The sequence below is a fragment of the Myzus persicae genome, unplaced genomic scaffold (assembly GCF_001856785.1).
Source record: "Myzus persicae strain clone G006 unplaced genomic scaffold, MPER_G0061.0, whole genome shotgun sequence".
Classification (NCBI taxonomy): domain Eukaryota; kingdom Metazoa; phylum Arthropoda; class Insecta; order Hemiptera; family Aphididae; genus Myzus; species Myzus persicae.
The window spans coordinates 172,679-189,030 of NW_019102476.1; the positions used below are offsets into that span (position 1 = coordinate 172,679).

Sequence of the window (16,352 nt, forward strand, 5' to 3'; positions counted from 1 at the left end):
ACATAGAAATATATAAAGCAATTGGAAATCACAATTTAAAACAAACTCTGCATAATTTAAAATATATTTTTTCACATTTAAGGCACACGACAAAAAAAAAAAATGAAATCCTTGAACATACTATTTCTATACTTTTGTTATAGTAAAATCATTATTTTAATTTATTAACAAAACTTAAACAATATAAATATACATTTTTCCAAATAATTTATACTTAGTGACAGTAATAATCATACTAAATTATTGTAAGACAGCAGTGTATACAAAGAAATATGTATTTATCATGATATATTATTACATTCATAACACATACTGCTCAATTTTTATTTAACATGATTAGTAGTAAAATAATAATATGGTACCTTATTTTTAAATTTATCGCCATCATAATATGTATGTTTGAGTATAAAATAAAATTTTTTTATAGAAATAATACACAAAACATTGAAAACAACCTGTATTCAATTGTCATTTATAATAATTAATAAATAATAATAAAGAAAAAAAATTAGGTACTGTTTAAAGTTTAAACTCATATTGTTATTGTAATATAGTATTGTATTTTAGTTTATGGTCTGTACTGTCCCAAAAAAGCATTACATTTTGGGCATTTGTGGTTGACAACATTGCAAGAGTCCATGCAGCAAGGAATTAGGCAGCATCCACAAAAACATCTAATAAAAAATATAATGTAATTTTATCTACATACAAAGAGTTACATTGTTACAAAAAAATTAATTTAACTCTGTAAAAATACTTAACAATGATAAAAATATACATAATACAGTAGAAGCCGCTTATTGGGAACACGGATAATTGATACAATCGCGTTATTGAAACAAAATGTCTAGGGACGGATCGGCCGTATATTAGAACATTGAAAATAAATTAGATTATTGAAACAATCTGGAGATAACCAATGTACCTACTTTCATCTTATATTCTTATCTTTACTGTCTTTACGTTTATATCTATTGATGTGGACTCACACCTCGGTGTGGCAGAGATTCAAATTGAAAAGGAGATTTGTAATGTGGCAATGAATTCACAAAAAATTGAACAGGCCAATACTGATGATGAAGAAGAAAACAGCGAGACACCCCTGGCACTCCCATCAGATAAGGAATTTGTAGAAGCTCTAAGTGTTCTCAGGAGAGCCGTCCAGCAGCGTGCGGATGAAATAAGTTTTGAGCTGCATTACATGTATGAAAATATGTTCATGGAGTTACTCGACAAAATAAACTTCGATTGATAAATGTTTCAAATAATATAGTAAAATATATATATATGAATATATAATATATATATTGTCAATACATAGTTAAATATACATATATACATATATTTTTCATTTTTTTTTCAATTGGTAATTAGAAACAATCGATTAATGTCAAATGTGTCAACATTTCACCTTGGTCCCAAAGTGTTTCTAATAAGCGGCCTCTACTGTATATAAATTACATTTTTTTTTTTTAAATTGAGTTTGTTGTAACATATACAGAAAAGTTGTAAGTTTTGTTTTAATACTCACCCACAGATACACATCAGTATACAACTCCACCAAGCAGAAGATTTGGCTTTCTTAGATGTACTAGTACAGATGTAATTTCCGCATACAGTGCATACAGTTTGTGTACTACTAGGACCCATCGGTTGTGGTGCAGCAGCTGGAGGCGATTGAGGCCCTAAAAATTGAAATAATAAATATTCAAAACATTAAGATTTTGGGTACATAATACATATACAGATTAATGTTATTTATTGACTGACCACATTTTTTTTTAGGGACATTAATCAAAAGACCTAATATTAATCAAAAATTGTATATGGCTATAAATAGTTCAACACGAGTCAAAATATTTTGAAAATTGTATGGTGTATAGAAAATGCAAATACTAACATTCAGTGAAAATGTCATGTATATAAAGTAATTAATTGTTTTGTGTTATTACTCTAAGAAATGTATTTTTCCCTTACTTTTTTTACTTTAAACCTGAAAGGCTGTATAAATAAAATAACTTTTGTTACAATCAATATATTAAAAATAATGTTGTTAGCACTGAGAAGAAAAATTCAAAATAACCGATTTGTAAATATCTTTTTTAGAAAACTTTTGGCTATAAAAATATCTATCTAAGTCAAACAGTTTATTTTTTATGATTTTTTAAAATGCCAAAAAGTTTTGAAGTATAACTCAATAATTTTAAAAGCAAAAACTTTATAAAGAAATATTTAGATTATTTTAACAAGTAGGTGTCTATTATAAATTCTCATTAAATATTTAAAACAAGTTTATTCTTTTTGAATCTAAAATGTATTTTTACGACTAGATCAACTTAACTTAACAAAAATAATGAGATTTTAAAAAAATCGTAAAAAATAAACTACATCATTAACTGATTACATTTTTTTATTTTTAATATTGAAAAAATTAAAAATTTTAAGCTAAACGTGTGACACTAACGCCTGTAAATGAAAGGAAAAAAAAATTTTAAATATTGATTAGAATAAAATGTATTTCATTTGTCAAGTCTTTCTGTTACGCCCTATAATACAGTAAACTGTCGTTATATCGAAACTAAAGGGGAACAGAGATAGGGGGAGTTTAATACATCAAGTTTTCTTTAATGGTAATTATTAACCTAATAAGCAAGGTTAGGCTAACCTAACCTTGCTTATTCAATTAACATTATAGTATTATTAACATTATTATAGAAGCCTTCACATCCCGAAACAAAAAAAATCTCAAGCAATATTGGCACCTATGCAGGTGGAGGTGGACATAAACAAGTTAAAAAGATAATTTTTTTAAACTTTTGAACTTAACTAGTTTGATTGGCGGTTGAAATACTCTTAGCTTTTCAGTGGACTTACAAATTATCCATCAAGTGAAACGAAAAAAATTTCGTTTATACGTAAATATTAATATAAAAATAAAAATCATTCAATACCATAATAACACAAACATATGTTATTTTTCTTGATAAAATAATTTTGTTTATAGATATATTTTAGTAGATTAGATAAGCATAAAGCCATGACATACACAATATTATTAAATTAATGTTTCCAGAACAAAGAACAATTAACGATAAGAAAAATACGGCTAGCAACCAGATTCCGGAAATTGGAAAAAAAATGTTAAAAATAACTTTAAAATTAAATTATCGTATAAATATAGTTGTATATTACACATTATACACGTCAAATATAATAATACTTTGCTGTTCAAAGTTTCAAACTATTATAGTGCACTTGCAATTTGCATTGACCATGACAATTTTTTTAATAAAACTATAAATTACACAGAATGTTATGTATAAAAAATTCCAACTACAAAGTTAAATAAATACGATATATACAATGTCGGCACCCCACTAATTCAATAAAATAGATTATTATAATTTTGGAAAATAAATCTTTCTCAAGATCGCAGACCGCAGTCACTCCTGAAGTGATTTATACTAATTAAAAAAGTAGATTAACTTTTTTTAAACTAAGAAGTAAATATTGTTTTCCGTATTAACTTTTAACTTTTTGAGTTAAATTAATGATTTGTTAACTATTAACTTTTAATTTAACTTGAGTTAATTATTTTCATTAACTTCAAACTTGCCCACCATATGTCAATATGGGAGATTGACTATCGATTGCCATCCGTTGGACAAGTATGTGAATGTTAATCGGAAGTCCTACATATCAGTATATCACACAAAGGCATAGGACACATAATATTATCAAATCCCGTGTAACGGGATAGTATAGTATATATATAGTATATAATGTTTGCTAAATTAGTGTGGGTGACGGTTACATTATAAATTTATAATAATGCATATTATAAAATATATTCTTGGAGGCCAAAGTGGCTGACATACTTTTTGACTTTTGTTGCTTTTACGTAAGTATTATCATTGATTATTCCATAATCAATGGTATTATGTAACAATTTTGGCAGATTAATCGTAAATATAAAGAAAATTATGAACCAACCCCTATCGTGAAACATTACTGAATCCGCCCTTGCTTGTTGATATAGTAGTATACACTTAATTTTGATTTCTATTATTTTAATTATTTCATACACAACAAATAGTGTTGGGTCCGTCCTTGTACCTATCATGAATATAAAACATTAAGTACAATAAATTATGTAAAATTTCATATCTATGGTTCCAAACGTGTTCAACGACTTCAACGTCCGGTTACTTGATATTGTAAATATATTTAGAATTTAGATCATAGTAACATGGTCAATACTAATAATAAAATACAAATATTATAATTAAAACTATAGAATATAAACATAATTAGCGTATAAAATAAATTAACTAAATAGATTAATTTTGTTTTATCGCATTTTATAATATAGAATTTTATAATATTGACGCCGCGTAGTCACCACACGACTGCTGCCAGCCTGCCAACGATAACAAAATATGGTTGTGGGACGTGACCACGTGGGTGACTGGCGAGTGGAATAATTGTGTGACTGTGTGAGGGTTTTTATTTTCTTAACACCAAGAATAACAATAATATGAATTATTGATCATTGCGTGTTTTTCGATATACACAACGACGATTGACAATGGTCGAATGTATTACTAATCATTAGGATTATACATTATTCAATGATTAAGATCTGAAGTATTTAACATAAACAAAAACTAAAAAAGTAAGGGATGGGCCGTGAGTGTAAAAGGTCCACATAATTTAAGACACAAAAACACAATAAAACATCCATTAATACATTAAATACATTACCCACTACAGTTAAAAACAAACAGAATGATAAATAATAAATATAATATTACTAACTTAGTACCTACCCACTCTTAAATAATAATAATAATAATCGTATCAATTTGAAATTAGTATTCATATTTCATAATAATATATATTAGAGTAATATAATGAGTATTAGAGACCATACAATATTTATTAAATTTTAAGTATTGTATTATTTTTTATAGGTACAAACATTAAGAGGACGCCACACCCGCATGTGTTGTCTCCGTCTTACAAACGCGTAACATACCAAATTTACGCTCAGCAGTTCAAGTTTTACGCCGTTAGCTTAAAAATTATTATAAATCGACCTATTATGAAACTTGATGGTAAGAACTTTATCTGTGTTTTGTTGGAAGTTTTTTAAGCGAGGTATGCTTGTATAATAAATGTAAATTAAAAATACTCATAAGATGAGTCCCTTAATAACTGAATTATTGTAAAAAAACACAGATAAAGTTCTTACCATCAAGTTTCATAATAGGTTGATTCGCTCTAATTTTTAAGCTAACGGCATAAAACTTGAACTGCTAACTGTTACGCGTTTGTAAGACGGAGACAACACATGCGGATGTGGCGTCCTCCTAATACATGCGCCGGCATCAAACGAATCCGGTAAACCACTTGTGAATTGTCGTCTACGGACAGCGGCAAACCAGTAGATAAGCACGTGCAAATACAAAATAATGCATTTAAAAAATTAACAATTGAACAAACCGTTTCTTTCCTTTGAACACCTCTCAAGAATAAATAGTAAATTATAACAATCTTATTAATTAAATAGTGTACAATTATTAATTGTCAGTGGAGATGGACAAATTCAGCTTTTTGCATACTATAACAATACTTTGCTAATAACGACTGCGAAGTACCTACGCAGCTTCTTAATGATAAAAAAAAACTCTTAAGTTCTGGTCTCAGCCCAATAACCAGCATAAGCTATTACGCAATATCAGTTTATTCATTTTTAATTTTTAAATTATAGGTATTATAGGTACTCACATTGTATTTGAAGCGGAGCAATAGGCTGGATCATTTCACTCATGTTTATTTTTTTATCCAAAACAAAAAAATCTCGAGCGTATTGCGTGTGAACGTATTAATACCACTGAAGATGAAATCAGTTTCAAACGCTTTAGTGTAGGTACTAAAACTATTTTGTTCAACAAAGATTTTGAGAGAAAAAAAAACTAATAACGAGTACTATAGGATACAACGCGACCAACGTACTATGTCGAAATGACTATTGAGCACCGACTCTACTAGTCTATTGGCCCTAAACAGTGACTGCCATGACAGAGACACGCAGTGTATTATAGAACTGTAGAAGTCACTCTGGTCTGTCTTGTCTCCGCTGACGGCGCAGTTATCGGGCAATAAACGTACGGTACGCTTTGTTGTGTGTGTATTTACTTGTTTGTTTGAGAGTTTGAGTCGTTTGAGACAACTGCGCCGAATGCCAGTTGCTGTCACAGAATACAAATATTGTGTCGACGATTGTAAAAATACATTATACAATCGTCCGAGCACTATAGGGGTGTGGTATTCGGGCAGTGTTGGTTCTCCCTTCTCCACTAAGTATTTTTTCCACTATAAAACCCGCGGTCACAATGGCCATTTGGTGTCATTAAAGCAATATTACTATTTTCTAGGCGATAAGCGATAATTATTATTTATGTTGTATCTATAACATGATTATAACATGATTCGTTTGTACTAATAATAATAAATTGTACGTCCGATTACATTCAATCAAAACTGCATTTTCGTCTGTCGAGAGTCGATTGAATATAACACTCAACTCTATTGTTGTGACGTGTATAGTTGCATAGATTTGTTAAATTTCAACATTTCTGCAGTTTTGGGTATGAATTTTAAAATACTAGACTGCTAGAAAGGAAATAATCTCTTCCTATAATAGTCCAGTATATTTTTAGAAAATAGAGACTGAGGCAGAGGCGTAGAAGAGAGCACATTGCACAAGTTACAAGTATATTGTATAATAATTATGTAGAACATTTATTGGTGACAGTACTAAAATTATCTGGGATTAACCAAAAACAATATTTGGAATTAGTCTATAAATAATCAATATATTTTTATCTAGGTACTTGGTCAAAAATAATATTCTGTGTGTAGACCAACTGGCAAGTAGGCACAAATTAGCAATTCAGTACTCAACAATGGTTGTCGCTTATCGGGACCATGATTAAATATTAATAAATAACTAGTCTAAGTCTAAGTAGTGTAGACGAATCCCGGACGAAAAGTCCGGATACATTTTTTCACTGTCTAAAGTTAAACGCTAAAAAGATCGATTAAACATAGTTTTATTATGTAACATTAGAGTTAGGCGTTAATTAAACTACCCCATTCCAACGTGGATGGGGTCCATTTTTATATACATATTATATATATTTATTATTAGGTAAACATAATCATTTTTTTTCATTAATCATATAAAATATTTGTCTTATGTAATACCTATTTAAATTATTTAAAAATCTAAAAACTAATAAACTTATTACTGTCTTTATAAAAAAATATATATTATTCAAGGCTATTATTATTATTTGCGATTTGCGATTTGTACAGTTCAAAAATTATATTCATTCATCGATAATTCTAGTCAAGTATTTTTTTTCAGATGAAATAAATTCGTCTGCAGTGTTTAATAATTTGTGACTAATATAAATAATTATAAATATATTAATATAATTCTAATATAATACGTTATAATAACACAATACAAAATTCACTTAAATAAATATTAAAAATATTAAACAATATACAAATTACAAACACAGATGATTATATAAATAAATGTTGGCTCTGTTGACGAGATTTTTTATTAAATAATTAAACAAATTGTTAAATTAATGTAGAAGTAAAATTCAATAATACTTTTATATAACTTTTGTTTATCAATATCAATCATTACCCCATTCAATTGGGTAATAAATCCTTAACGTGAGTCGTGAACTGCCCCGGCTGAAGAGGTAGGTGACATAGGCCCACTGCCTATGGCGTCATTTTTCAAGGACGGCTTTTAAAATGTTTGTATATTACATCATTTTTAAAAAAATTGGTGGTACCTACTTATATTAAATCGTGTGTACTAAAAAATAAAAATATAAAATTTGGTCAGTATGATCGGACAAATATAAAAGTGTATTTTACGCTTTTGGTAGACCGTCGATCGCAGCAAGTTGCTAATGACACCAAAGACCTAACCTAATGAATTCAAAATTAAGTAAATTTTAGTTATGTTTATATAAAAAAAATACTTGATATAGTATTTACATGTATGAGGGGCGGCAATACTTAAGTTTGTCTAGGTGTGTAAAATCACTTGAACCTGGCCTGGTGGTGCATGATGATAATCGATAGATGATGGTATATTTCGGATGAAAACCAATGAACCTATTTTCCAATCTATTATTATGTGTACGATAAATATATATTGATTCAGGAGGGAAACGTCCAAATACCTTTTTATACAATAGTCAATAAGCACCACGATTAAAGAAATTATTTAGGTATTTCATATTATATACACTTCAGGTACATATAATATTATAAATTATCGAATTAAATATCAAAATAACACTTATTAGTATACTACTATCATACTAGCTCATAGCGATATACTACGAGTAGGTATATGATGTGTAGAGTCACAGTGATAGCGTTGTGATTTAATAAAAGCTATAGGTTTAATTATATTTTAACTGGCTCAAAAAAAATGTTATCTACTCCAAAAATAATATTGTTAGGACAATATTGATTGACAACATAATATATTTTATTGAAAGCAATACCATAGAACAATACCTATGTGTACAATTTATACATTTTATATGGTTTCATAGCTCAAATCATTTTAAGTACATAAATAATAATCTTTTAAACAATACATGTTAGATTAAACTTGATATAGACGAAAGTTGATCATAATATTTTTTTAACAAATGGATTGTTTAATTTTTAATCTGTACCAATATTTTTTTGGAAAGAACCACCAGAGTTCTGAATCTGAAGACCATTCTAAGGACTATTTGGTATACGAAATATGAATTCTCAATTGTCTACAAATGTCAAAAATTACGATTTAATAAAAACATAATATATAAATACTAAATATTTAGAACAATATTATGATGGAAGAGGAGTGGAATTCGATTTCAACATCAACAATAAAATCAACAAATTCGAAACATTCAATTGAGGAGCATCCTAGTCGAGATGAAATCGATGTGTTCTCTTTATGTAAGTTCTTCTATGGGTCCCAAGTTATATACTGATCCTTGTGTTAAAGCAAACGACATAATATTTGTGGTATACCTATACTACAATTATTATATATTATAAAATGTATGGGTTATTTTTTAAAGTCATTGTAGCATGCAATAACAGTGGTTGTCGGTTATATGTACGATGTACCTACCTAATTTAATAAGTGTAAAAGCTTATGCACATAGACTCAAAAATATAAGTTTAGGTACAAGAAGAATATCTGGTTTTTTATTTATACATTATACATTAAAAAAAATACCGATATTATTAAGTATAAAGTGATATTATGTTAGTGCTGTATATTATACAGTATATAGAGGATTAATGGAAATTACTATGGAGAAGCTTGATATTGGAGAGGGAGATGCAAAATTTAAATGGAAAAATTATCATATTATTACAGTAATTTGTTGATATTCTTAACAATTTAGCATACAATTTATTCTAATGTGTTTGACATTAAGATAAAATGGGTGAATTCCGTGAGTCAATACATTTTTTTTTATTGGTTAAAATCATGCAACATGAATGTTATTTTAAGTTATCAATTAATTTATACCAATACGTCATACATGGTTATTAACTGGCAATTAAATTGTTTACATTAAATTACATTTATCGTTATACATTAATGTACGGACCAGCATGTTAATAGTTTCATGAAATTTAAATAAGTTTTCATTTTTATTTATTATTATAGGGAAAGGTTAACATAAATAATAATATTTCGACCTTTATACTGCAAATCCCTGATATACTAAGTGATGTATCAAGCATGCTCGCCCTATTCACTATTGGCTTTTTTGGTATATGTTTCAATTTTCTACTGCAGCATCTTTTCTGGTAGAAAAGAACCTAGTTGATACCTTGAGGGGTTAAAAAGTAAAAATGTGCATTTGGTCTGTAAAAACCAAAACAAAATTAAAGAAACACGGACTTTTTAACTCAAAACCATCATTTTTTGACAAAATTGATTGTTTTTTTATAGTTACTAAAAACTAATAACCGTAGATACTTTAATTGTTAAGACGATGTTTATACTACCGTTTTCTATACACCATTCAATTTTCAAAATATTTTTGGCTATTTATAGGCATAAGACAATTTCTACTTTAATTAGTTTTTTTTAAATTATCGCCAGTAAAATGTTTTTGCTCTGTCCAAATAATTGAAAATGTAATACAACATTTTTGTTGGATCAAAAGTTTTTGGCAGTTTTATGCAAAATTCGTTATTAGTTGTCATAATAACAACTATATAATAACAGTAAAAAAATATTACGTATACATGGTCTATATGTAATTTTTTTTACAAGAAAACATACCGTATTATACTAATAGAATAAATAATATAAAATATCCATGTAAACCTAAACTGGAGCAGTTTAGCCTGGAGGACGTTTTTACTCAGACCTGTTTTTCTTTAAGGTATGTATAACAATATTGATCGTTTAATTTTAGCACATCCATCTCCGTGATCCATTTATACATTATAAATGTTATAATGAACTCAAAACAGCGTAGGTACCTACACTCAAAACCTACTACAACAGTACACACTGCAATGTAAGTTGTATAGGTTCTATGCATAAATTATGTAAAAAAAATAAAACACAAGCACACAGGAAATATTGTCCCCTTATTATGTTAGTGTGATTTTTTAACTATTAGGTTACCTAAATATATAGCTTTTATGTATTGCGACTGTCTGCAAGTCTGCAACCTGTTTTCAGTGTTTGGAAAAAACGTCGTTCATATTTAGTGAGCGCTACTCGAACGTCACTGGTTTTTTTTCGAAATGAACATAAACAAAACGTAAACAATGCTTATATTTTAATGCATTTGAACGATTTTTAAAACGCTCAGCTTATTTGCTATTTTATAAATATATGTTAAAATATATTGATTAATTATATTTTTTTTCTTCCTTAGAGTTTCTGATTATAACTTGACAATTACAAGAAAAATTAATTTTATCATACAATAATATTTTCTTATTATAATTTCTATTACAAAAAAATTAAATGAACGACCTAGTGAACGCATCTATTTTTTCAATCAACGTAAACGTGAACGAGTTCCTTTTTTAAGGACTGAACATGAACGAATTCATTTTTAGAGAACGTTCCAAACACTGACTATTTTTGTCAGATTGGTTTTTACAAAGAACTTATGGCTGCATCCCTAATGTGTGTATAGTATAAGTGGGTGGCATCTTCTTAGGCAATGTACTTTGTACGTATCAATATCAGTAAAAATGTACACACCAATACTATCTAGTTGGGAAATATGTTCAATTTTGTTCTTTTAAGAGGACTTCAAATGTTCAACCTTCAACATATTACATTATTACATTGGCATGTCATTATTCACACATTACACATTTAAGTTCAAAATAATCCATCTAACTACGGTACTTTTAATATTAGAGTGAATTGGTACATTGTACATTATACAATTTAAATATAAGGAATAAGAATATTATCTAGAGACCCAGTGACCCATGTAAGTTTTTTTCCGATGTATTAATTTTGATGCAAGCAATACAAATTTTAAAATTATTAATAATATGTACTATGTATGTCTATATAAAATATAAATATAATATAATTATGTATAATGTATTTACTTTATTGATTTTCTTATATTTATTAAAGGTAGAAAGTAAATATCAGTATAGGTACGATTGTAATTTAATTGTATTAATATTGGCGTTTCATAAATTTGTTGAATACAGCTGAACATTTTCAATCAGAATTAAATGCTTTGAGAGTGAAAATTCAAGACATCGAAAACAAATTGTCAAAAGAACGTAAAGGTGGTAGGTACCAACGAATGTTCAATCGGCTATCACAGGATAAAACATATTAGAGATTATAATATATTATATAATATACGTTATAATTTATAATATATTTTTATTATATTTAAAATAACTTAAGAGGACGCCACACCCGCATGTGTTGTCCCCGTCTTACAAACGCGTAACATACCAAATTTACATTCAGGAGTTCACGTTTTATGCCGTCAGCTTAAAAATTAGACTGAATCGACCTTTTATGAAACTTGAAGGTAAGAACTTTATGTGTATATGTTAGAAGTTTTTTTTACGATAATTCAGTATTTAATTGAGTTATGAGCATTTTTTATTTACATTTATTATACAAGCATACCTCACTTAAAAACTGAATTATCGTAGAAAAAACTTCCAACAAAACACACATAAAGTTCTTACCATCAAGTTTCATAATATTTCAATTTTTAAGCTAACGGCATAAAACGTGAACTCCTGAGCGTACATTTGGTATGTTACGCGTTTGTAAGACGGAGACAACGCGTCATGAGTGTGAAGCGTCCTCTTAAAGTCTTAACTAAGTACTAACGAGTCTTAAATACATTTTTTGAGTTTAGATATCGAAGACAGATTGAAAGATACTATTTCCATCAAAGACCAAGTTCCGCAGTGTACAGAATTATATAAATGTTTGCAAAATACTGTAAAGGAATTAGGAGGTGACACTGATACTGTGATAGTATAATATTTAACCTTATAAGTTATAATAATTTGGAATCCCATACGTATTTAATAATAAGCTTCTAAATAACCATCGAATTCCTTCGTTTAGATCAAAAATACATATTCGACACACAATTCAAAGGATTGACATTGAATTTGAATAACAACAATATTCGTTTGGTTGCCGTCGAAAGTATTTATAAATTATAATTGAAATTATAGATTTTATAGGTGTTTCAAACAAATTTTAAGTTATAATATCAATATGAAACTATATGTTTAGACGACGTTAAAAACATAATGATAAAATATATGGGTCTATCTCAAATGTACGAAACACTACAAGACCAACTCGAAATGGTTTCAGGGAAGATCAATGTGAAGTTTGATCACTTGGAACAAATTTTAAGGTACAATATAGCTGAGTGTTATAGAACAAATGATACTCTCGAAGACGTGTAGTGCGTCAAATCCAATAACAGTTAAGTAATAATTGTAAATATAAGTCTCGCATTGTACATTTTATATTATACAATTTATTGGACTCGTTTTTTAATAAACCTTTTATACAATATTCAAGATTTTCTTTTTCTTTTTTTTTTGTTGAGTGCTCAAGCACCACAACACAGCTATAGCCAAACGGCAAACACCCACCAGCCTATGATGTGGCCGAGGGTGATATCAGATAAGATAACAATTCATTACCAGCTATAAAATAGTAATGACTTTTATTTTGGAGAATAGCATCCATTTTATAGTTAAGTATTGGTGTACTATTCATTTTTTACTTATTTTATTCTATTTTACTGCACGTTAGTCAGTAATGTTGTCAAGTTATCATAGTTATTATTAAAATAGTAATTATTTTTGCATTTGGATATATTTTGCTAACCATTATTATTTTTTTAAAATTTATTATGTATTTTCAGATACGGTATATTTAAAAAAAACAAAACTAAAGAAGAAATTTGATGTTTTTTTTAGAACCCAAAATGTACAAAAGTAAACTCTCTAGCCTATATTGTACATGCACAGAACTATAACTAACTATAATAGAAATTAAAATTCCTAATAACTGTATGTATTAAATTAATAAAATAGTCTTTGAAATTTTTTTTATTAGTCATAACAAGAATAATTAATAAGTATAATAAAAACAAATAACACATTATATAATAATATAAAATAATAAAAATATAAACAGATAACATTAGAACTTTTATAATTAATATTGATATGAGGTAACTAAATTTCTAATGTGATATTAAAAATTTGTTTAATTTATAAGTAGTTTTAGAGATTTCATACTTCCAATAATACTTTAAGGCACATAATTACAAGTCACTGAAGACAATAATTGTTAGTAAGTATACATAATGTCTTTTGAATACATCAAACAAGCTGCCTTTTTGAGTAAGCATTAGTATACTAAGTTTTGTAAGTTTGTTAATTTGAACATTTAATAAGATTTTTGTAAAAATTATACACAACCTATCGTAAATACTGCCCTAAATAAACTTCACATTTAGGGCATTTATGTTCAACATTTAAGCATTGATCCATACAAAACGGTATTAAGCATGGACCCCAAAAACATCTGAAAAAAATTAATCAATAGAGTCATCATTAAAAACCTTGAATTATATTAAAAAAATAAAGGTTTTATTATCTCTTCCGAATTATTATTATTATACACACATTCTTCTAAAGAGAACTAATAAGAATGTGTGTATAATAATAATAATACGGATACATATTATTATTATTATAAACGTACATCAGGATCACCCGTTATCTTTTGAAATATTATAAACAAAACAAAAATACAAAAAACTGACTGTGATAATCAACGTTGTTTTTTAAAAATTAAAAAAAAAGTTAAATTAAAGTTCGCCATTTATTATGAAAATTGAAAGTTAACATTGGTAAAACAAGACTGTAATAGAATATAATGGAAATATAGAAATGATTGTGGTTAACACCAATGTGTTGTTTTCTTCTTATAAAACATAATATAACATACCAAATTTTAAGTTCCAAATAATCCATTTTATCATAATTTTTGACATTAGAATTAAAAAGTATAAGTGGGGCCTTGGATAATACTCTAAAATAATTATAAGGATATATATATATATTATATGGATGATATTCTAAAATTTTATAATAGGCCAATCCACTTTATTTTTAAAGAAACAGAATAAAATTAATTATTCTGAATATACAATTTGTATGCTGAGTGTTGGTAAGACAGGGGTAACACAATATGTAAGTATAACGTCCTTTTAAGTTAGAAAAAATAAAATAAACAAATAACTTGCATGTTAATGAGGATGTTACACAGATATTTGTTGCAGCCGTCTTACAATCGCGTAACATAAAAAATATACACTCAGTAGATAACATTAAGCTTCTTAGTTAAAAAATTAGGGTCAACAAGTTATTATGAAACAAGATGGTGAAGAAATAAAAAATCTGTGAATGGGGTTATTTTTATGATAATTCAGTTTTTAAGTAAGTTATGAGCATTTTTAATATATGCTATATTAAATACACAAAACTGCTAAAAATATTGAACTATTGTAAAAAACCCATATACAAACACAAATAATGTTCTCACCATCAAGTTACGTCATAGATTCACTCTAATTTTTAAGCTAGATAAGCTAAACATGATGTACTACTACTGAGTGTGCATTTGTTATGTTACACATTTATAAGACTAAGACAACACATGTCTTTGAAGCGTCCTCTTAAGTGCATTTTAATCTAATTAAAAATGAATACCTATTTAAAATTATAAGAATAATTAATTAATTTGTTTATTACCCAAACACACACAACAATAAACTGGATATAAAAGCCATTGAACTTGGTTTCTTATTTATTTTTGTAGTTATCTCTTTTCGGCAATTGGAGCAGACCATTCGGGTACTATGGGGACCAACAGGAACAACAGTGGTAATAAGCTCATATGGTGCTTTCACAACTAAATCAAATAAGATAAATTTCAAAATATTAAATTAAATTAATGTAATTGGATGATAGTCACTTACATTCGGGTTGTGGGGTGAAAGGACTTGCAGGTGAAACACTTGTCTGCTGATTCCATCCATATGGTGCTGTCGGAACAGTGCCTGGTGTATATGTGCTGCTCATGGTTCTATAAATATCTTGGTATCATTAACAAAATAAATGAATAACAATACCTATATTACGTGTGTACAATTTTAAAATATATCAAATACACTTCGAAACATAATACAGCTAATGGATTTCCGTTTTGGGCATTAAGGTCAAATAAAACGGGATATTAGAGCAATTTTATAGGCCAAATCTTTTTGAACACTTTCTATTATTAAAAAATCCATAAAAGCATTTAGGATTAACACAATTAAAATACTGTACCTGCACGTAATCTATAATCCAATAATTTATAACTAAAATTAGTTTTTATAGAAGTCTGAAACTTGATCGTTACATAAAAAAGTAATAACTAATTTGAGTAATTTCCATGGTAATTTCACAATTCGCATTCACAATATACACCTAATCATAATATATTATAATGATAACAATATATATTCTAGACACGTTCATGGAAACATACGCACATAATAACTATTTCTTCCAACGTTTGTATTAATTTCAAATGTACGGCACAGAATAAGTTATTCTGTGTTTACAGTTCTATAGGTACTTCTACTATATTAATTATTGTTCAGTTGTAATAGTTGTATACGGTATCACAG

At 27.7% G+C, this 16,352-nt stretch overlaps 3 protein-coding genes across 4 annotated transcripts; 1 reads left to right on the forward strand and 2 right to left on the reverse strand.

Moving 5' to 3' along the window:
- Nucleotides 1-537: 537 nt before the first annotated feature.
- Nucleotides 538-6,287, reverse strand: LOC111032253 (lipopolysaccharide-induced tumor necrosis factor-alpha factor homolog). The gene is made up of 3 exons (XM_022312527.1): nt 5,791-6,287; nt 1,532-1,685; nt 538-674 (listed from the first exon to the last, which is right to left on the reverse strand). The coding sequence occupies exons 1-3, from the start codon at nt 5,831-5,833 to the stop codon at nt 569-571; spliced, it is 303 nt and encodes a 100-aa protein (XP_022168219.1). The 5' UTR covers nt 5,834-6,287; the 3' UTR covers nt 538-568.
- A 2,472-nt stretch (nt 6,288-8,759) lies between these two features.
- Nucleotides 8,760-13,501, forward strand: LOC111032251. The gene is made up of 5 exons (XM_022312524.1): nt 8,760-8,849; nt 8,937-9,057; nt 12,495-12,596; nt 12,710-12,793; nt 12,884-13,501. Exons 1-5 carry the CDS (start codon nt 8,760-8,762, stop codon nt 13,060-13,062), a joined length of 576 nt encoding a protein of 191 aa, XP_022168216.1. The 3' UTR covers nt 13,063-13,501.
- Nucleotides 13,502-13,700: 199 nt separating this feature from the next.
- LOC111032252 (lipopolysaccharide-induced tumor necrosis factor-alpha factor homolog) lies at nt 13,701-16,155 on the reverse strand. Of its 2 annotated transcripts, none has more exons than XM_022312526.1 (4): nt 16,009-16,155; nt 15,657-15,773; nt 15,430-15,589; nt 13,701-14,197 (listed from the first exon to the last, which is right to left on the reverse strand). In XM_022312526.1, exons 2-4 carry the CDS (start codon nt 15,757-15,759, stop codon nt 14,092-14,094), a joined length of 369 nt encoding a protein of 122 aa, XP_022168218.1. In that variant the 5' UTR covers nt 15,760-15,773; nt 16,009-16,155; the 3' UTR covers nt 13,701-14,091. The 2 variants fall into 2 exon arrangements, with proteins under 2 accessions (XP_022168218.1, XP_022168217.1); XM_022312525.1 differs by having other exon boundaries at nt 15,657-15,763; nt 16,009-16,154.
- Nucleotides 16,156-16,352: the final 197 nt, after the last annotated feature.

What these genes read in the sequence shown, in the direction of transcription:
- LOC111032253 (XM_022312527.1), bottom strand. Translation starts at nt 5,833, where the DNA reads ATGAGTGAAATGATCCAGCCTATTGCTCCGCTTCAAATACAAT. An exon ending in TGCTCCGCTTCAAATACAAT is followed by an intron (nt 1,686 to 5,790) that starts GTGAGTACCTAT and finishes TTCAATTTTTAG; the next exon opens with GGCCTCAATCGCCTCCAGCT. An exon ending in ATACTGATGTGTATCTGTGG is followed by an intron (nt 675 to 1,531) that starts GTGAGTATTAAA and finishes ATTTTTTATTAG; the next exon opens with ATGTTTTTGTGGATGCTGCC.
- LOC111032251 (XM_022312524.1), top strand. Translation starts at nt 8,760, where the DNA reads ATGGATTGTTTAATTTTTAATCTGTACCAATATTTTTTTGGAAAGAAC. An exon ending in AATCGATGTGTTCTCTTTAT is followed by an intron (nt 9,058 to 12,494) that starts GTAAGTTCTTCT and finishes TTTTGAGTTTAG; the next exon opens with ATATCGAAGACAGATTGAAA. An exon ending in TCGTTTGGTTGCCGTCGAAA is followed by an intron (nt 12,794 to 12,883) that starts GTATTTATAAAT and finishes CTATATGTTTAG; the next exon opens with ACGACGTTAAAAACATAATG.
- LOC111032252 (XM_022312526.1), bottom strand. Translation starts at nt 15,759, where the DNA reads ATGAGCAGCACATATACACCAGGCACTGTTCCGACAGCACCATATGGA. An exon ending in TTTCACCCCACAACCCGAAT is followed by an intron (nt 15,590 to 15,656) that starts GTAAGTGACTAT and finishes TATTTGATTTAG; the next exon opens with TTGTGAAAGCACCATATGAG. An exon ending in TTATTGTTGTGTGTGTTTGG is followed by an intron (nt 14,198 to 15,429) that starts GTAATAAACAAA and finishes AATTTTTTTCAG; the next exon opens with ATGTTTTTGGGGTCCATGCT.